Source organism: Chanodichthys erythropterus, chromosome 18 (genome assembly GCF_024489055.1).
Source record: "Chanodichthys erythropterus isolate Z2021 chromosome 18, ASM2448905v1, whole genome shotgun sequence".
Taxonomy (NCBI): domain Eukaryota; kingdom Metazoa; phylum Chordata; class Actinopteri; order Cypriniformes; family Xenocyprididae; genus Chanodichthys; species Chanodichthys erythropterus.
The window spans coordinates 30,535,562-30,557,942 of record NC_090238.1 but is presented as its reverse complement, the minus strand read 5'-3'; the positions used below and the strand labels follow the sequence as shown (position 1 = coordinate 30,557,942).

Here is a 22,381-nt window from a genome sequence, read left to right as displayed (position 1 = left end):
AATCCGTAGGGTTTAATATAGTTGGTCCACCCTTTGCAGCTATAACAGCTTCAACTCTTCTGGGAAGGCTTTCCACAAGGTTTAGGAGTGTGTTTATGGGAATTTTGGACCATTCTTCTAGAAGTGCATTTGTGAGGTCAGGCAGTGATGTTGGACAAGAAGGCCTGGCTCACAGTCTCCGCTCTAATTCATCCCAGAGGTGTTCTGTGGGGTTGAGGTCAGTGCCCGGTTGCATAAAGCACCTTAAGTTTTTCCCTTAAGTATGACACTTAAGGCGTGATTTCCCCTTAACTAAGGGAATAACTTAAGGGTGTTGCATATAATCTCTTAAACTGTTCTCTTAGGTAAGGGAAACCGTTAAGTGTTTAACGACAGCATCCCAGGTTTTGCCGTTAAAAAATTCTACTGTTGCCATGGACACGTTATTTGTTAATACGTATCGTGGTAAGTTTTCACAGAAAACAACATAATATGGATAAGGAAAACAAAAAAGAAAACCAAATATGAAAGAGACGAGAAACTCATATTGATTGTTTACTCAAAATTGAGATTTCTGCCGTCATTCACTCACCCTGACACCCTCATGTCGTTCCAAACCCATAAGACTTTCATTCATCTTTGGATAACAAATAGACAGATATTTTTAATATTCTCTCATCATTTATGTCCATTTATTGAAAGACATCCATATGATTACGGCTGTGTTGGAAGCTCAAATGTGTGCACAAGAACCAATGAGGTTTGTTTTTGCGTGTGATGCACGCACGTTTGCGCTTCCGTTGACCATATAAGATATGTTATAAGATATGTTATATTTCATCAATGTTTATGTGAATAAACCGCTAAAGTACAATTTGTCTATCATATAAAGCGGCCGATCGTGGCACGTTATACGACTTGGATTGAACCTGCTCACTCTGTGTAACACTTAAGGTGAAGTTTTACGAACCTTACGATATACTTAGGGAAATTAAGGTTAAGGGGCTTTATGCAACACTTACACATTACTTAAGTGAAAAATATATACTTAAGGGAAATTCTTAGGGTTTATGACGTTTCGCCTAAAGAAACCCTTAAGTAACACTTAACGGTTATTTTCTGCAACACCCTTAAGTTTAAGGGAAACATAAGGGCGATCTTAAGGGAAAATTACACTTAAGGTGCTTTATGCAACCGGGCACAGGACTCTGTGCAGGCCAGTCAAGTTCCTCCACACCAAACTCGCTCATCCATATCTTTATGGACCTTGCTTTGTGCACTGGTGCGCAGTCATGTTGGAACAGGAAGGGGCCATCCCCAAACTGTTCCCACAAAGTTGGGAGCATGAAATTGTCCAAAATGTCTTGGTATGCTGAAACATTAAGAGTTCCTTTCACTGGAACTAAGGGTTCAAGCCCAACCCCTGAAAAACAACCCGGCACCGTAATCCCCCCTCCACCAAACTGTAGACCTTGGAATATTTAATAGTGAGGAAATTTCACAAATGGATTTATTGCACAGGTGGCAACCTATCACAGTACCACGCATGAATTTACTAAGCTCCTGAGAGTGACCCATTCTTTCACAAAATGTTTGTAGAAGCAGTCGGCATGCCTAGTTGCTTGAATTTATACACCTGTGGTTATGGAAGTGACTGGAACACCTGAATTCAATGATTTGGAGGGGCATTCCAATACTTTTGGCGATATAGTGTAGTTGTAATGGTAACTGAGCAATGTTTATATGACAGTATATACAGCGGTTCTTCCCTGAGGTATCAAATATCAATACTTTTCAAGGTGTAAGCTCCAGTATGGTGACAACACTAGGGTGCCACAAATTTTTGAAAAATTTCAAAGGGTGTCAGGACTGAAAAAAAGTTGAGAAACACTGGTCTACATATTTCACCTAGGCAAGTTATGATTATTATTATTTTCTTGGAGAACATAAAAAATTGTCACATGTGCATGGTTTATTTCTGTGCATTATATTATGAAATACATGCTGCTTTTTGGACACTCTATTACATTTTATATTAGATCTCTTTTACAGTATGGGTTTATGTTCAAAGCAAACATTTCAAAGCCCCCAAAAATGCATTCAACGCAGCAGAAGCCAGTTGATCCAGCCTGGACTTGCTTTGAATATGACAGTGGTAAACACTCATGACAGGTGTAGGTCTACTTAGGTATGAAAATCCTTGTGCCAAAACAGTATATGCAAATTAAAACCAGTCAAGTCAGAACAAAAACTTTCTCTATATGATAGTTCCAAGCAATAAGAAGAATGTCTTTCAAAAACTTTAAATCCATCTTATTGTGGTTGGTGTTGTATTGACCTAAAGCCCAAATATAGTTCACTTGTCATATGCAAGGTTCAGAGTACTTGTAAGTGCAGGTCACAGATGCGCATTTAATTTTTTGGCGGTAATTAGTTTATCCACAAGGTTACAACCGTGCCCTGGGGGCAGCGATTTACAAGGTAGTCAATGAAAAACTGCATAAACAGAACATTACATAACTCATGCAAGATACAGCGACAATGGAGGCCTACACAAAGATTGTGTAAAGAGGTTAGTACCCTCATTTGTACAACTTTAGCATGAAAAAGTACAAAGATGTTTACTTGTGGTGAGAGATTGCTCAAAACTGCACATGCGCCGAATGCCTGTGTGTGCGTACGAGTCAAATGAAGTATACTTTGAAAGGCTGTGTTTTCAACTCTGCACATACACATAAAAACTGAAGTATACCCAGGACTTGAAAGTCACAGCAGCTTAATAAACCAATTGCTGTGATGTCTGTATTTAATGTTAATCAAAGATCAAAGGTAATAGAAAAATTGTAGCTTTTTTAATAAGGATTGATCTATGTTTAATTTATAATTTATGCAGTGAAGTGATTTACTTTATTCAATTTCTATATATTTCCGACCTGTTAGACGAACCCACAGGTAAATATGACATTTATTATTATAATGGGTTTATGTGAAGATTGTTTTAAGTTCACTTATATTAAAAGTTATTTTTTAAAGCCTAATAAATGTTGAAATTGATAGCTTTCAGTTATACTGTAATGTTGAATGTCTATAATCAATATTTAAAAAAAGACATCAGTACCGTATTAGTATCAGTGATAATGGTGATAATCAGTATAAAATCAGTGATACTGGCCTTCATTCATAAAAAGATGACATTAAACAAATATTTAAATATGTATACTGTCCTTAAGTTGCTTCTACATTTATTTGGAGAGTAACTGTGAAATTGTTACAATATAAAAATATTAAAAACTCTATTAATAACTATTTGATTCCCGTCTCGAGGTCCTTTGCTGATCCTGCCCCTTCTCTCTGCCCCAATGCTTTTTGCTCTCTATTGTCCTATCTGAATAAGGCACAAACAAGCACATAAAAAATAAAAACCTAAAATACCTGCTTAGGTATTTAAAGGATTAGTTTACCCCCAAAACATGAAAATGATCCTATAATTTACTCACCCTTAAGCCATGTGTATATTGGTTTAAATTCTTGTGTCAATACAGTATATGCAAATTAAAACCAGTCAAGTCAGATCAAGAACTGCCACTGTATGATAGTGCCAAGAAATAAGAATTTGCAATCACTCTAAAACTGTGAGTTCACTTTGGAAAAAAAATGTACCAAGGCAAATCTCTTTAATATTTTTAACTTTAAAACCAACTGTTTGTGCATTTAGAGGGTATGAACCATGTATATTTTTTTAAAAGTCACAATAAGCAGACATTTTAAATGTACATGTAGGCTACAAATAACCAAGGAGTCATGAAAATGTGTATATATACAGTGCATCCGGAAAAGTATTCACAGTGCTTCACTTTTTCCACATTTTGTTATGTTACAGCCTTATTCCAAAAGGGATTAAATTCATTATTTTCCTCAAAATGATACAAACCATGACAACATGAAATCATTTTGTTTGAAATCTTTGCAAATTTATTTAAAATAAAAAAGGGAAAAGGGTAAATTCAGTTGATTGGACATGATTCGGAAAGGCACACACCTGTCTATATAAGGTCCCACAGTTAACAGTGCATGTCAGAGCACAAACTAAGCCATGAAGTCCAAGGAATTGTCTGTAGACCTCCAAGACAGGATTGTATCGAGGCACAGATCTGAGGAAGGGTACAAAAAAAATTCTGCAGCACTGAAGGTCCCAATGAGCACAGCTGCCTCCATCAAAAATGGAAGAAGTTTGAAACCACCAGGACTCTTTCTAGAGCAGGCCTTCCAGCCAAAATGAGCAATCGGGGGAGAAGGGCCTTAGTCAGGGAGGTGACCAAGAACCCGATGGTCATTCTGAGAGAGCTCCAGCATTTCTCTGTGGAGAGAGGAAGAACAACCATCTCTGCAGCAATCCACCAATCAGGAGACTAGTCATGATCAAGGGAAAGATGAATGCTGTAATGTACAGAGACATCCTTGATGAAAACCTGCTCCAGAGCGTTTTGGACCTCAGACTGGGGTAAGGGTTCATCTTCCAACAGGACAACGACCCTAAGCACACAGCCAAGATAACAAAGGAGTGGCTACAGCACAAGTCTGTGAATGTCCTTGAGTGGCTCAGCCAGAGCCCAGACTTGAACCTGATTGAACATCTCTGGAGAGATCTAACAATGGCGGTGCACTGATGCTCCCCATCCAACCTGATGGAGCTTGAGAGGTCCTGCAAAGAAGGCAACTGTGACACAGCGTTCTGACAACTTATTTTTTTTAATGGTTAATTATAAATATTTCCCATTCTGCGTGTTATATTTTGTTGTTAATTTTTAATCAGTCGACATTAGATCACTATATAATACTTTTTATATATTGTTTATACTTGTTAATATTTACGGGCACTAAATTAATCAATTATAATCAACACCTGAAAATGTACACTTTGAAGAGTAAAAATGACATACAAGTTTATTAAAACTGCATTTGATTTTTACATTTGAATAACATGAAAACTGAAAGACTTTCAAATCACATGAGCCAATATTTTATTCACAATAGAACATAGATAACATAACAAATGTTTAAACAGAGAAATATTACACTTTTATCCACTAAATGAGCTCATTTCAAATTTGATGCCTGCTACAGGTCTCAAAAAAGTTGGCACTGGGGCAACAAATGGCTGAAAAAGCAAGAAATTTTGAAAAGATTTAGCTGGGAGAATATCTAGCAGCTAATAAAGGTAATTGATATCAGGTCCGTAACATTTTTAGCTATAAAAGGGATGTCTTAGAGAGGCAGAGTCTCTCAGATGTAAAGATAGGCAGAGGCTCTCCAATCTATGAAAGAGTGTGTAAAAAGATTGGGGAATACTTTAAATGTTTTGACATCCAGCAGCTCTGTGATGTCATTATGGAGAAGTGGAAGAGGATCCCAGCAACAACCTGTGCAGCTCTGGTGAATTCCATGCCCAGGAGGATTAAGGCAGTGCTAAATAACAATGGTGCTCACACAAAATATTGATACTTTGGACACAGTTTGACATTTTCACTTAGGGTGTACTCACTTTTGTTGCCAGTTAATTAGACAATAATGGCTGTATGTTGAGTTATTTTTAGAGGACAGTAAATCTGTACTGCTATACAAGCTGCACATTTTCTACTCTACAGTATATCTGATCTATAAATAGAAATGTTCATTTCTATAGTATTGTCCTTTGAGAATATGCAATGAAATGGTTGCTGAAATGTGAGGAGTGTACTCCTCACTTTTGTGAGATACTGTATATATATATATATATATATATATATATATATATATATATATATATATATATATATATATATATATATATATATATATATATATATTATTATTATTATTATTATTATTATTATTATTATTATTATTATTATGTTAACGCGTTAGTAATTCTAATCCTGTGTGAAAATCGCGGACTTGGCAACACACACAGCGTGCTGTCATACGGAAGTAAACACGGAGGGCAAAAACAGTGCCTCCAAGTGGTTGACACGAGAAATACATACATTAGGCTACATTAATCACTTTACAATCAAAGTTAAATTATATCGTGAAATTTTTGCACAAATTACAGGGTTATTACATATTTTGATCATGTGAAATTTTTATATCAAATTATGCTTTTGATGACATATTCATTCTTAGCGGAATAAACATACAAAGAAGACTAACCCTTATGAAAAAGAAGTATATTTCAAGTTCATGAAGTGAAGGCTACTTAAATGATGTTCAAGTATATTTTCAAGTATACTTTATGAAGTAGGTATACTAATATCAATGCACTATAGTAAACTTGTAAATGTACTGTTTCAATACTGCTTGGGACTAAATTGGCCTACTTTTTAGTAGGCTATAAAAGTAGCCTGTTTAAGTGTACTGTGGGCTAAGTGTAACAGTAATAAACTTTAAATGCACAACTAGTTCACAACTGAATTTCTCATTTGTAGGCTACTGCATTTGTATTACAAGTGAACTTAGTAGTTAACTATTTTTTAATATATTTTAGTTTAAGTGTACTCTCAGGAAACTACTAGAAGTTTTATACTTCAAGTATAAGATCATACTTGTAGTTTACTATTTATTATTTTTGCACTTTAAGTATACTACTATGTACCTATTTAGGAAGGGACTATTAATTTGTACTTGAAATAAACCTTTAACTATCTTACACTTTTTAAAACATTTTATTCTAGCTTCATGCATCCTTTTCATCAATACTTTTATGTGGGTAAGTTTCATTAAAAAAAAAAAAAAAAAAAAAAAAAAAAAAAGCAAAATTTTAAACAAAAAGCTGAGAAAATCGCTTTTTTGTCAAAGACTACATCTAGATGGGATTAGGAACGATTATCAAAACATAGATGGAGTAAATTAAGATCAACATCATCGCCAAAGCTTTACCTTCGCTTTCTCTTCATCGACATTTATTTCATTTATATGCTGTTTACTTTTAAGTATAAAACAATCAAAATTTATTTTACACCGCTTCTTTATTGGCAAACCTTGTGGCCAGCAGATGTTCCTTTATCCCTCATGTTCCCTCACAGATATTACAAAAATAGGTTGTAAATTTATGAACTACGAATGAAAAACAAGCAGCAAAGAAGAAAATCAAGCAAAAAATTTATTAAAATGTTTATATCAGATAACCTCACTCTCATCAAGAGTTATCTTTCCAAGGGAAAAAAAATGTGTATATATATATATATATATATATATATATATATATATATAGAAGGAAGGAAGGAAGGAATCAAAACTGGGATATATAAGGCTTTGAGCTCTTTTGTGGAGTGTCAGGAGACAAAAATACATGTTCATCTGGTTATATGAGGCAAAAGTGTCTTACCGTAAATATAGGCTACATACAAAAAAGTTTACTTAATTTTGCATACATTACATATTACAGGCAGTAATTAAATTCATTAGTATTCATTAGTACAAAGTGTTTTAAAATCAATTAGATTGTATCTAAAAATAGAATAGACCTTTACATGTCCTTATCAGTGTGGCTGATATCAGACAAGCAATGCTCCTAAACTGACACCAAAACACTCTGCCCTGCATGTCAGCATCTCACAACCCTGTAGGAGCCAATGCAACTGTCGTTTAGATGTATGACTATGAATGTGACTATGAATGTGACTGCAAATGGATAGATCTCTCCAGGTATCATGGACCTAAAAGCCCCTTATGAGATGTTGTGTTGAGAAATATTATTACTTTAGAATCTTTCTTACCATTTAAAAAAAAAGCTAATTAAAATTGCAGCTTGAAAGCATTTCTTTTCACTAACAGTTACTCCAAGTGTATACAATGAGAAATACATACATTACATGAAATACTTTTCCAACAGCTATTAAACAGTTATAACAATGATTACACAGTTTGATGTGAAATTTGTATATCAAATAATAATTTTAAGGGAAAAAAAAGAAAAGAAAATTCTTAGAGGGGTAAAAGGACGAAGAAGAAGCATTTTGTTGGCAAACCTCCTGGCAAGCAGACTTTCCCTCATGAGTACATGGTGAGTCCTAACCACTAAAACACAGATACACAGAAATAGGTTGTGAATGTATAAACTTTGAATGACCAAAAATAAAGAAAATCAAGTAGGTTGGCGATGTGGAAAAAATTGAAATGTTTACATCAGGATTACCTCACTTTCAGTAAGAGTTATCTTCCCATTTTCACAGAGTCTCTGGAATATGCCTGATGAAGAGAATAAATGCTGTTAAAATCTAATAAATCAACAATAATAAAGCTGCAAGCAGCATTTATCAGGGTTCAAGCATTTAAGGCCTTTAAGCGCAAACAGGTATTATATTTAATTTAGCAGGCATGTAAGAGCTTAGATCAATGAAGGAAAAGAACATTTACAGCCAATACAGGCAATTTAGTAAGGAAAAATATGGTTTTAAAGGTTTTTGACCATTATAGCACCACCTATTGCCTGATCTCCACCTCTTTTTTGGGGTGTCCCGAGAGTGTGTCCATACATATGCTTGTTAATTGGTGAAAATATCTAATTTTGTTTTGAAGTTATAGATTAAAGACTTATATGTAAGAGAGCAAACACTCTAAAAAATGCTGGGTTAAAAACAACCCAAGTTGGGTTGAAAATGGACAAACCCAGCAATTGGGTTGTTTTAACCCAGTGGTTGGGTTAAATGTTTTCCCAACGTGCTGGGTAGTTTTATTAAACTCAACTGTTGTATAAAAATTACTGTATTGCTTGCTAAAAATGAACCCAAAATATGCTAGAAATGAACATTTATTAATATGTTTAATAAATTAGCATTTATTAATAAGATAATGAATAATAAACAATAAACATTTATTAAATTGCTTATTAATAAATGTACACCTTTTGATTATTATTGTTGCCTCTAGTAATTATGTGTCTGATTTTTAATTTCCCACCTATTTTGGATTCATTTTAAGCCAGCCATGTAGTCATTTTTAATCAGTAGTTGGGTTAAATAAAACTACCCAGCAGGTTGGGCAAACATTTAACCCAACCACTGGGTTAAAACAACCCAATTGCTGGGTTTGTCCATTTTCAACCCAACTTGGGTTGTTTTTAACCAAACATTTTTTTAGAGTGTAAAAATGACCCATGAGCAACTTTGATTGGATTTTTTGCCACTTCCTATCAAAATGTTGACATTTGGGCTATAGCTTTTAGTTAACCAACTTAAGTTTTGTGTTTCCTACACTGGTTTCATCTCGGTCGGACTAACAATTTTGAAGTTTTTCGCATAAGTTTTTTAAGCACTAAATCACAACGTTGCACAAACCATAAGCCGAAACATGGCATGTCTGGTATTGTTGGACTCGGCAAGGTTTCAGGAGTCTAAGTACATGACATATGTCGAAAATAAGTCGACCACACCCAAAGTTATATTTTCATCCAAAACTATTAAAAATATGTCAATTATAGCACCACCTATGGTCCGATCTCCATAAAAGTTGGCATGCTTCTTTAGAGTCATATGCTGCAGTGCTCACTTATGTCGTGAAGTTTTCTTTTAGGATTTATAGACTTTTGAGTATATTTTACCAAGCCCACTTTCAAAATGACCCTGTTATAGCGACACAAAGGGTAAGGCTCAACTTTTTTTGATAATTATTGATATTTAGACTGCACTGACTAGTTCGCAAAAGTAGGTTTTTCAGAAAACCCAAAATACCTGAAAATGTGAAAATTCTGAAATATGCATATTGTCCACCTTGAGCCAAGGATTCTAATGATATAAGACGCATGAGCCTAGGCCTAATGTTTCAGGAGTAATGAGACTTTTCATACTTTTGAACCCCGTCAGGCTGATTGGGGTGAGCCTTGCTGATGTTGTAGACAGTGTGAGTACTAACAGCCTTCAAAGTTTCAAGTCTCTATAACTCTACAATCACTTTTAGGGGAGAAATCCTTAGAAATTTTTACTCACTAGCCATGCAGTTCAAACGCATGACAAGGCAAATGAAACCCTCCAGAGAAATCTGTTCTGAAGCCCCACCATACCGCACAAACATGAGATTCAGGATGTCTTCATTTAGATGCATGCCTAGGGTACAAGAACCATGACATAAATATCCATAGATGCATAACCATCTATACAATGTGTGATGAAAACATATATATAACAATATCTCTGCATTCAATTTTATGGATCACTGCAGCGATAATGCTGGGAGTAACAGTTCCCACCAGCAGTGATATTTACTACAGCAAAATATAAACTGAATTCAACCTGTTTTATTGAATGCGTTTTGCAGTTCGCTGAAAGACAGTACGCCATCTTTGGAAGAATCCATGGTGTAGAAGATGTTCTGTAGAAAAAGTAAGCGTCATAATAAAACTCAGTACATAGCTATATTTCTTGTCTCAATACAATAAAAACACACAGCAAAATTTCAGACTTAAATCCACACACCTTGTACATCAATATGCGGTTCCACAGGCGAAGAAATTCTGATCCACGAAGTCTTCCACTGACAGAGAACTATTTTTATTGTTACAGTCAGGGAATATTTCTAGAGCTAAGACATGTTTCCTCACAGTACGACTGCAAATACAAGCTGAACCATGAGGATAAATCAAATATCATTATTCAAAAAATTATTTTTTTATGACTTGTTGAATGGGAAAAAAGGATACGTCTGACATGGCAATTATACTTCTGCAGGAATCCAGGCCAAATCCTTCAGTATTTTTATTCCCTAAAAGGTATGAATCACATTTGTGAGATTTATGACATTTGTGGCAAATTAAGTTTAATAAACTACAGCTATTTCACAAAGAATGACAGGATTTTACAGGATTTTAAAGCACTCACCTCTAAGCAGGTTTTCATGAAGAATCTGTTGAAGTTTCTCAGCATCTACAACTTTGTACTGTTTCCAAAGAAGACATTCAAGAGTTTGAAATTTTTAGCAACTGTAGTTTAATTTTGGATCAACTTCAATCAATTTTTTGATAATATATTAGTTTTCGTATTTACCTGATCAGAATATTGTCGAAACAGAGCTTTATTGTTCAATGTTTCATCCATTTGTTCATTGTATCCAGGCTAAATATGAGAAAAGAGAAGACTGTTTCATTTGCAACTACTAAAAATCACAATTAGAGTTCCCATTCCTGAAGCAGAAAATTAATTTCTGATATAACAGTCTACACTTTACAATTTTAACATAATATCAGATATTACATAATAGCTGATGCTCAAATGTTAAGTTTAATGTAAAAATGTTAGCAAGTTTAATTTATGTATATTTATTTGATAGAAATATTTTAGAATTAATATTTTAAAGTATAAACAATAGTGTAATATTCCAAGTAAAGAGAAGGTTGTTTATGTAATAAATTCTGAAGTTGTAATTAACTCTATTTATACAATTGAATTTCATTCCCATCTCAGGAGAATTAACAAAAACAGGACATAGAATTTTGTGGAAATTGCAGAGATATGTTGAAAGAAGCAAGATTGCACATACTGACACACTTAAGAGAATACTAAAAATCTTACAAAATGATGCTGTGTATGATTACCTTACACTTGACATTTTGTTGTAGTTTTTGCAATAAAATAATCTGCTTTAGCTTTAACTTGAAATTATGAATCAATGTAGAACCATCATAAAAATATTTCCATGCAAACTCGACATCAGGGATAAGAAAAATCCTATCCCAATCATAAAGAAGAAGGTCAATGAGAAAACCTTGCTCATTAAAATATCTCATACACCTCTTTGCAATAATACATAGGTTCTGCATAGGTAGTTTAGTATCTCTAACTATGGCAACGACACAGTCATCACTAACATCATTTGCATATACAAAAGCTAATAATACTTAAGGAACATTTGTAAAAAATAAGATCAATTAATGTTGACTTTTTATAATCCTTCAAATTTGGTCTAGCAGGCATCTCAACAATCTGAGAAAGATTAAGATTATTACAAATTAACATCAGAATAAAGGAATTTTTTTTTTTTTTTTTTTTTTTTGGTTTTAATCATGAAATTTAATTTTTGTTTATTGAGAACTGCAAAAAAAAAAAGCATAATTTGTTTTTTTTACTGCCAGTTGTTCTGCTAGTTAGTCATCCCCTATAATATTAAACTGCTACTATTTTATGATTCCCTATCGATTGCTCAAGCATTTTTTTCTATTGACTGTTCTAATCTAACATCTAATCATTCTTATTTGAATAAAAATCATTTTCTTTTAATAAAATAGAGTTTTGAATGGTATTGATCATATTAGTCTTGATGGGATTGATCATAGATACATTACATTTGCGTCTCATATCCTCATGTGAGCTCCCTCTGGTGGCCCAGTAGTGCACAACACAACAAATTTTTAAAAGTAATCATAAGTTCACAACACAATGGAATCAAGCCAGAACACAACGGAAATGCTTTCGTTTTAACATGATGTAACCACTGTATATCGACATGAAATATTATTTCAAAATCACCTATGTGCACAATAGCTTTATATTTTTTTGATAATACATTAGCTTTCATATTTACCTGATCAGAATATTGTCGAAACAGAGATTTATTGTTAAATGCTTCATCCATCTAAACATGAGAAAAGAGAAGACTGTTTCATTTGCAACTACTAAAAAAATCACAATTACATTTCCCATTCCTGAAGCAGAAAATTAATTTCTGATATAACAGTCTACACTTTACAATTTTAAGATAATATCAGATATTAAGATATTTATTACTCACCCTCATGTCTTTCTACACCTGCAAGACCTTCGTTCATCTTCAGAACACTAATTAAGATATTCTGATTAAAACCTATGGCACAGTGAGGCCTGCATTCACAGTAATGGTACTTCCTCTCTCGAGATCCATAAAGGTACTAAAAAAATATTTAAAACAGTTCATGAGAGTACAGTGGTTCTACCTTAACATTATAAAGCGACAAGAATTCTTTTTGTGCGCCAAAAAGAAAAAAAAAAGAAAAAATCACGACTTTTCAATAATATAGTGATGGGCCAAATTCAAAACACTGATAGGAGATCCAAATCACTGATTCGATTTGTAAAGCTTCAAAACAGTGTTTTGAAATTGGCCATCACTATATTGCTGAAAAAGTCGTTATTTAGTTTTTTTGGCGAACAAAAAGTATTCTCGTTACTTTATAATATTAAAGTTGAACCACTGTACTCACATGAACTCATTTAAATATGTTTTTAGTACCTTTATGGATCTTGAGAGAGGAAGTAACATTGCTGTCAGTGCAGGCCTGAGCCATCGGTTTTCATCAAAAATATCTTAATTTGTGTTCTGAAGATGAACGAAGGTCTTACGGGTGTAGACAGACATGAGGGTGAGTAATAAATGACATTATTTTCATTTTTGGGTGAACTAACCATTTAAAATGTTAGCAAGTTTAATTTTTGTAAATTTATTTGATACAAAATATTTTAGAAATAATATTTTAAAGTATAAATAATAGAGTAATATTCAGAGTGCAAAGAAGGTTGTTTATGTAATAAATTCTGAAGTTGTAACTAACTTTATTTGTACAATTGATTTTCATTCCCATCTCAGGAGAATTAACAAAAACAGGACATGGGATTTAGTATAATTCTCTGATTGCACATACTGACACTTTTGCACTAACTTAAGAGAATACCAAAAATCTTACATAATGATTCTGTGTATTATTACCTCAGACTCGCCTAAAAGATCCACAAGAAAATTTTTCTCGGTCCTTTCTGTGTCCTTTCTGAATTAAAAAGACATATTTTAAAAATTACCTGCACATGACTGTGAACATTTCAGTGTATAAATTAGTCAGTTTTTTAATATGGGTCACTGTGAATATTTAATCTTATTCCAAGCACAAATAATTAAATGTTGAATCATGTAAAGTCATTAATCTCTCAGTTATTCATGCAACTTACTGAATGTGGATCTCATTTTTGCACAGAATGGACAGGATGAATTCTCCGTGCTCATTGGGGTAGAAAGTGGACGGTACAATGAGATACTCTCCTGGCTCTAGCCTGAAGAAGCTCATCACCTGTCTTGCAATCTGAAAGTCCCCGCTTGTTGCCACAGGGTTTCTGTGTTTGAAAAAGATTGATCCAAACTTTCCCTCAGATCTCATCTAAAGGATAATGAAACAAAAACAAGTTTGCAAAAACAAGCACTGAACATGCAAAACTAATGTGTCAGAAAGGTGGAAACCTATGTAAACTGTATTAATACAACCTGAAAAAATTACATTTTAAACCAATTTGTTTAATAACAGAAACTGTGAGTATATTTTACTTACCTCAGGTGGAACCTGTAAAAGTTCAAAATAAAAATAAAGGTTATATTATAAGCACAAAGGCATCATTGTACAAGCATATTTACTGCCTTTGCATTTATTTCTTTTTTTGTTAATACTGACCGCATACACGCAGAAGCCGATGCCATGGTGTGCAGCAAGGCGTCTGTTTCTCTTGTCAGGTTTCTGTATGAGGGACACCAGAACATTGCTCTGGCCCTGCTCACAGGCCTTATCCATCTCATTAACCTTCAGCCAAAACTGGGGGTTGGTACAGAAGGTGTCTACAATTACAGAACATGATTGTTAGAAGCAGATTTGCACTGATGACTTTATAATTAAAATGAATGAAAAGCACCTTGATTTTTTATGCAGCCTCCAGCTGTACTCCCAATAACCCAGCTGCCATTGTGATACTTGGAAGTCCAGCGAGATGCAGACTTTCCTTCCAGAAAATCAGGACAGGAACAGCAGATATCGATGTTGTCAAATGTTCTAAGGAAATCTTCCATTGACATCCTGCAAATAACAAACAAAAAAACTCGTCCTAAGTAAATCCTAGACAAAATGTAATTCCCATGTAAAATGTAGTTTTCATACTCACCAGAACTCTCCGTTATCGTCCAGAAGATGTTGTTTGCGGTCCTCATTACTCACTGTGTTCCACAAGGGTGATCTGTAAGAATTATGTAAAACAAATCGTATCATTATGTGAGAGCTAAAAGATAATGTATCATCAACAATGATGCCAAGATACTGAAACTCTTTTACTAACTTGATCACATTTCCTTGTAAAGTCTGGGTAAGAATAAGATTATTTACTCTCTTTTTTTTTTTTCAAGCTCGAAAATAACATAAGCTTGGTTTCATCAGAATTCAAATTAAGTTTTGGTGTAAGAAACTGGGACTGAATGGCATCAAAAGCCAAATGAAGCTTATCCAGGGCTTGCTGTATAGAAGGTGCCCTGCAATAAAGTGTCATCTGCATAAAAGTGAACATTTGCATCCTGAATATCACAATCAAGACTATTTATGTGGATAGTAAATAAAAGGAGCCCCAACACAGATCCTTGGGGAACACCTTTAACAATCTCTAACAGTCCAGATCCTTTACCTTCTGCCTTTACACATTGAGTTTGTACATGCACTTAAATAGTTTTTAAACCAGAAAATAACATGATTTGATAAACCAACACTCTTTAATCTATGCAGCAATATTTCATGATCCAATGTGTTGAGAGCCTTTGTTAAATCAATAAAAAGGAAAGAGCAATAATCAGCTTTATTCCACAATATCATTTAAAACTTTCAGAGAGGCTGTTGTGGTACCATGTTTTTCACAGAACCCCGATTGATTATTAGATGGGACTTTGACTAAAACTTTTGATTTTTTTTAGCCATCAGATTTCATCAACAATATCTTAATTTGTGGTCTGTAGATGTTAATTAGGACACCCTTGAAAATGAGAGTTTGTTGCATATCAGGCATTTTTACAACAGACTAAAACTAAAAGAGTCTAAAATGTGTGGTTAAATAAAATCACTTCTTACGTGTCACTCCAGTCTCCATTCCACTCTTTTTCTCCCCATGGGTTGAACAATCTCACCAGCTTAACAGGATATCTACCACTCATGACCTGTAGAGCATGATTTTATATATATATATTTAGTAGTATAAAAATGTAACAAACATTTCTAATACAGTATTACCAGTAGCTTTATACTTTAGTAGCTTTATTTTGTAATGTACCAGAATTTTGAAAAAAAATGCATGTTTTTTTTGTTTTTTTTATTACAGGTGCTGGTCACATAATTAGAATATCATCAAAAAGTTGATTTATTTCACTAATTCCATTCAAAAAGTGAAACTTGTATATTATATTCATTCATTACACACAGACTGATATATTTCAAATGTTTATTTCTTTTAATTTTGATGAATATAACTGACAACTAAGGAAAATCCCAAATTCAGTATCTCAGAAAATTAGAATATTACTTAAGAGCAATACAAAGAAAGGATTTTTAGAAATCTTGGCCAACTGAAAAGTATGAACATGAAAAGTACGAGCATGTACAGCACTCAATACTTAGTTGGGGCTCCTTTTGCCTGAATTACTGCAGCAATGTGGCGTGGCATGGAGTCGATCAGTCTGTGGCACTGCTCAGGTGTTATGAGACCCTGTTGGAAAATGTAATCTGCATCTCTATAAAGTTGGTCAGCAGCAGGAAGCATGAAGTGCTCTAAACTTCCTGGTATACGGCTGCGTTGACCTTGGACCTCAGAAAACACAGTGGACCAACACCAGCAGATGACATGGCACCCCAAACCATGACTGACTGTGGAAACTTTACACTGGACCTCAAGCAACGAGGATTGTGTGCCTGTCATCTCTTCCTCCAGACTATGGGACCCTGATTTCCAAAGGAAATGCAAAATTTACTTTCATCAGAGAACATAACTTTGGACCACTCAGCAGCAGTCCAGTCCTTCTTGTCTTTAGATGCTTCTGATGCTGTCTGTTCAAGAGTGGCTTGACACAAGGAATGCAACAGCTGAAACCCATGTCTTGCATATGTCTGCGTAGTGGTTCTTGAAGCACTGACTCCAGCTGCAGTCCACTCTTTATGAATCTCCTCCAAATTTCAATATTGAACCTTTTCACAATATTCTAATTTTCTGAGATACTGAATTTAGGATTTTCCTTAGTTGTCAGTTATAATCATCAAAATTAAAAGACATAAACATTTGAAATATATCAATCTGTGTGTAATGAATGAATGTAATATACAAGTTTCACTTTTTTAATGCAATTAGTGAAATAAATCAACTTTTTGATGATATTCTAATTATATGACCAGCACCTGTATATAGCTGGCATTAAGAAGGGAGTCCCCTGTAAGGGGATTTTGGCATCAAGAAGTTTGAACACCCCTGATTTGATTTTAAATACAGACCATTCAAATTTATTTTTTCATTTCTCACTACTGTCTAAGCACAACTAGTGCTTGAAGTGGGCCTGAATATTCAATTCAATTCACATTTATTTGTATAGCGCTTTTCACAATAGCTACATATCGTTTCAAAGCAGCTTTACAGAGAATGCATGTCAAAATTACAATATTAGAAGAATGCAGTTAGCAAATAATGTAATAATTTGTGCAATTAATTTACAAATACTGTTAGCATTTAATTTTAAGGTAGAAGCAATGAGCTCCTGGAAAAATGAAATACATCAACAATAATTAGGATATATTGAAATTTGGGAATGAAATTTGGGAATGCATCTTCTGAGGTCTTCGAAGGAGTTGGCACCTGAATATATAAATGAATATTCTGTCATTTATTATTAACCCTCATGTGGTTCCACATCTGTAAGGCCTTTGTTCATCTTCGGAACACATTTTCATTTACTTTGATAATGTTGATTACATAGTAATACTATCCAAAGCACGTTCACGCAGCAGTGTCATCTCTCTCATGACGTGCGAATCTGAACACAACACGTATGCGTCATGATGCTCTTGTGAACACGTGTTGCATATTAATATTTTCGTAAGTAGAAAATTATGTTTTTATTGAGCAAATCTTTGATTTTGTGTGTGTGTGTGTGTGTGTGTGTGTGTGTGTGTGTGTGTGTGTGTGTGTGTGTGTGTGTGTGTGTGTGTGTGTGTGTGTGTGTGTGTAATTATGTAAGTGCTTTTGTTTGATATTTAGAGATTTGGTTTGACTTAAGTTTGGCCTAAGTGTGTTTTATTTCAGGCTTATTTTTCCTCCGGTCTTGTTTATATGACTTGTGAATTCAGTGGAAGATTTGTACTTGCTTTGTAATTTACCATTGGTAATCTAAAACTCTGTATTTCTGTTCATTTTGTAGAAACCACACACTCCCATGCTCACATGCAGACACATGCACATATGCACACAATACATTTGGATGTGCAATAAAGACTTGTGAACCGACTAGACTGGGCCAGTTCTTACTGACACCCCCACTGGCTTCAAGCTAGCTACCTGAGCATTCCTCCTTCCTTCCTTTCAATGACTTTCTTAACTTTCTGGACCTTAAAATTGGTAGTTGCGTTGGATCTCTATGGAGGGACCAAAACCTCTCAAACTTCATCAAAATTTGTGTTCCGAAGATGAACGAAGGTCTTACGGATGTGGAACGACATGTGGTACTCTGACCACCCAGCCCCCAGTACATGATTTGAAATGGGATCCTCCACCACCGGCACTTTTTTTTTTTTTCCACTTCAAACAATGAGCAGAACAAGCACTTTATGCAAAAAGATTTATGCAAAAAACTCAATATATAAGCATCTAAAGCATGGGTATTGGTTGGTTTCCAGATATCATCTTTTGCCCATAAATATATTTACCTTGAGACCTTATATGAATCTGATGCATGCTGACAGTTGATTTTGGGCAGTCTTACCTGGTAAACGTTTGTCACAGTGTAAGCGTGGCCCAGAATTATACCATTTGGTAACTCTTCCTCACTCTTTTTCTGTGGAAACAGAAGAATTATCAGGAGATAATGTGTGGTGTAAATGTCATTGCACATGCTACAAGTGAGGGTTTTTTTTTTTTTTATTTTTTTTTTTTTTTTATAGATGTCAATGAAAAAGGTGTCTGTTTCAGTCCTTAGCTTTGTGTCAGGCTTCATATATAGCAAAAAGTTTTGAGACTGTGCAATATAGTCTTTGCTCACCCCTCGTGGAGTTTCACAGCCCATAAGGACTTCTGACTGGAAAGCACGGTACATTATCTCCCACAAATCAGTTGGAGCCGTTTTCAGATCGTAGTGAATATGAACCCCACCGGTGAAGTCCATGAGGGCCTCAGATACTCGACCAGCATGCATGTCAGCGTAGGAGCCGCACAACCTGTAAGTCATTTAAACTCTAAATTGTATTCCACATTCTAATAGACATAACCAGACTATTACTGCACAAAAATCACAGGTTGAATAACAGCCGTGCTTATATTGAATACAACAGCACTATTGCTTACATATACTTGAAATGATATTTTCACATAAACTCACTAAAAGATGTATAGGCACTTACTTGGCATACGCTTTCTCCATCAAGGCTGGCCAGAACTCATTATATGTTTTTGATTGCACAAAAATCAGCTTTTTGTCAATTATTGGCAGTTTGTCATCAATCACAACATCATACCAATTTCCAAAACGCCAGAACTGTAAGTTTAAATCAGAGCATTGAGTGAAAAACTATATTATGTTTATACTATATTGTTTTTTAACTATATTAGCATATACAGGAATAACTTTTGCTTGGGGTTTTGATTCTGGATAATTTCTGGATAATATGGTGAAAATAAATGTAGGAAATTATGACACAAAATAAGAGGAACTTACCCTGAAGTGAAATAAACCAGTATAATCGCGGCTGAATGATTGTCTGTCTGGCATGACCTTTTGTAAAAATTTGCTTTGAAATGTTAGAGCCCCAACAGAGGCCAGAAACCAGCAGTTTCCTGAGATAGAGGAAAAAAACACTAATTGCCACAGTGATTTGATATCTTTCAAATTCCACAAGTCATTTCTGATATTTTTTTTTTTTTCTAGTTTTGCTAGAGAAGGCATTTACTTGGTTTAAGCTTAAATAAAGCCACAAGAGGCAATCATCAGGCACTAAAGGATACAGGGATGTTTCCATGCATCTTTTCAGTGTGTCAGATGTGTTATTCTGTATTTTATAAAAAACAAATATTGTCTCTTCATTTTTAGAAGACAGCTGCTTTAATATAGACGTAGCCTGAGTCCATTATGACAGCAAGAAAACATACGCATCTTAATAATGAAAGTTAAAATAACATTCCTTTGTAAACTAATTATATTGTAAGTGGGGCTTAAGGATCTAAAAGGGAAAAAAATGTACAGTAAAAAAAATGCACTTATTATAGTAACACTTAGTGTGATGCTCAGAGGGAAGAAAAAAATGTTGTATTGTGGTTAACCAGACGTACCTACTCGCCCTTGGGAGTAGTCAAACCTAGATACTGACTCTACAATAAATTCAGCTGCATTTGGACACAATACCTGAAAGAAAGTAAGTCATACTTTCAACATTTGGCATTTGTTCAATGAATGCATTCTGTGAAAGGGATGTGCTTGATAGTGGTTTTAGGTAGTGTCTTTTAAATTCAAGTCTTCAAGCATTTGTCACAGTCACATCCACATCTTTTAGCTTTCAACAAAAGTTGTACAGTTTTATTTAAGTGTGCAATATTATCAGAACATGTTAAAAATGATGCCTCAAAGGAGAAGATTACGTACTGTTGGTCTCATCCACTCCACTCTGGCCATGTCTTCCGGATCCAGCAGCCCTTCGCCAATGGAACGAGGGTCTGGTGGGAAAAACTCATCCACAAATCTCAGACCTTTCTTGAGACAGTACTCTTGTAAAATGTTGTAGTCCTGATTCATGAACTTCAAAGGATTTGTTTCAGAGCCCATACCACCCCTCATGTTGCGGTCATCCATGACTTTTAGGCACATGCCATGTGGAACTGCTGGAGGAGGCATTTTGAAATCTGTCTGGATTTCTTAAAAAGAGGAAATTACAATAATAATACAAAGTCATTATATTGCTTTAATAAAAGTTAGCTCTATTTGATTAATACTTGATTAAACCTAAACAAATTCCATCTTGTTATTGATTTTTCTGAATTGTAAAAAAAAATGCCATTTGAGTTTTTTATCCAAATGACTTACATTGCATTTAAATTATACATTTTATCAAACTTATTGTTAGCACAATGCTCAACTGTTTATGCTGCAGGAATACAGACATAACACATACATATACACAGTATATAATAAATCCTTACAGAACAACATCTATAGATGTAAATGTACACTGGTACTTTTTTTTACAGACTAAAGACAAAGTCATTAAATTCAATACAATCCATAAAGTGTTTTTAAGATCAATTAGTTTGTATCTAAAAATTGAATATAGGTCTTCCCTACATTTGAGACTATTGAGCTTTAAATTTGCATTAATGAAATGAATAAGATATGTACCTTCAGAGATGCAATGAATTTTCACACAAATGACTGGTAATCTTGAGTCTGTGACTGGCTTTTATAAATGTTTGCCCTCCTTCAAGCTTTAAAACACCTGTAGAAGCCCCACCCCACTCTCTGCTGATGTGTTTTGTAACAAAAAAAATGATTGACACAACCTCATCTGAACCTTTGTCTCATCTAAACTTTGTCATTACAAGGAACTGAAATCCTCCATATTTGCCCAAGGACAAAACATCGGTCTACATCAGTGTTTCCAAACCAGGGTGCCGTAGAAAAAAAAATCCTTCAAACATTTTTAAATTGCTAAAATGTGTAAAAATTATTATTTATTATTTACCATCAATCTCTGATGTTTCCATTAACAACAAATAACACACACACACTCATAATAAAAAAAAGAAACGTCGACGTAGGATTCCAGTCAAATACACACAAAAAGTGTTGTCACAATGTCTTACTGATTATTCACATAAACACAATCAGTTATGCCCTAAGTGAACGTAAACAACTCCGAAAGAAAACGCACCTGCAACAGTATATTGGATCTGTGCGTCAGGTCTTAAAGCGACAGCAGCCTAATAAACCTGCTGCATTTGTGTTGTTAAAGGGAACCCCTGGTGTTAATACTTGTATGGCTTAATATAACATAAATGATGTTTCTTACTGAAATATGTAGTAGAAAACCCATGAAAGATCTACGTTATTTAAAAAATCCATTACATATTTGTACAATGGGCAGTGTCATTTTGTTTTCCTGATAGCAACAAAGTGTCGGCCCAGATCCAACCCACATCTGATCCTTATGTTATCCACATGTACCAAATGTGGGCCGGATTTGGGCCACACTATGTTGCTGTCTGGGTTAGCTGTACATGACATCAAAAGTTTGCACTCTGATGCTACTGATGCTGTCCTATTGCTATTTTTAATGCAACACAACTCAGAATATAGTATACGATGCCACATTGTGCAGCTTTTGGTTGTAATTTTCAGTAGATGAGCTACAAGAGAAATGATGTAAGTC

General features: G+C 34.5%; 1 protein-coding gene across 1 annotated transcript; it reads right to left on the bottom strand.

Annotated features, from left to right (window-relative positions):
- Window positions 1-7,956: 7,956 nt before the first annotated feature.
- LOC137006286 (calpain-1 catalytic subunit-like) lies at window positions 7,957-21,716 on the bottom strand. The gene is made up of 22 exons (XM_067366919.1): window positions 21,695-21,716; window positions 20,602-20,870; window positions 20,292-20,364; window positions 19,681-19,799; window positions 19,367-19,500; window positions 19,009-19,183; window positions 18,733-18,798; window positions 15,845-15,930; window positions 14,898-14,969; window positions 14,652-14,812; window positions 14,417-14,577; window positions 14,297-14,308; window positions 13,923-14,128; window positions 13,687-13,744; window positions 10,995-11,063; window positions 10,830-10,887; window positions 10,652-10,713; window positions 10,428-10,496; window positions 10,245-10,323; window positions 9,942-10,058; window positions 8,153-8,205; window positions 7,957-8,034 (listed from the first exon to the last, which is right to left on the bottom strand). Exons 1-22 carry the CDS (start codon window positions 21,714-21,716, stop codon window positions 8,008-8,010), a joined length of 2,148 nt encoding a protein of 715 aa, XP_067223020.1. The 3' UTR covers window positions 7,957-8,007.
- Between the last annotated feature and the right edge of the window lie 665 nt (window positions 21,717-22,381).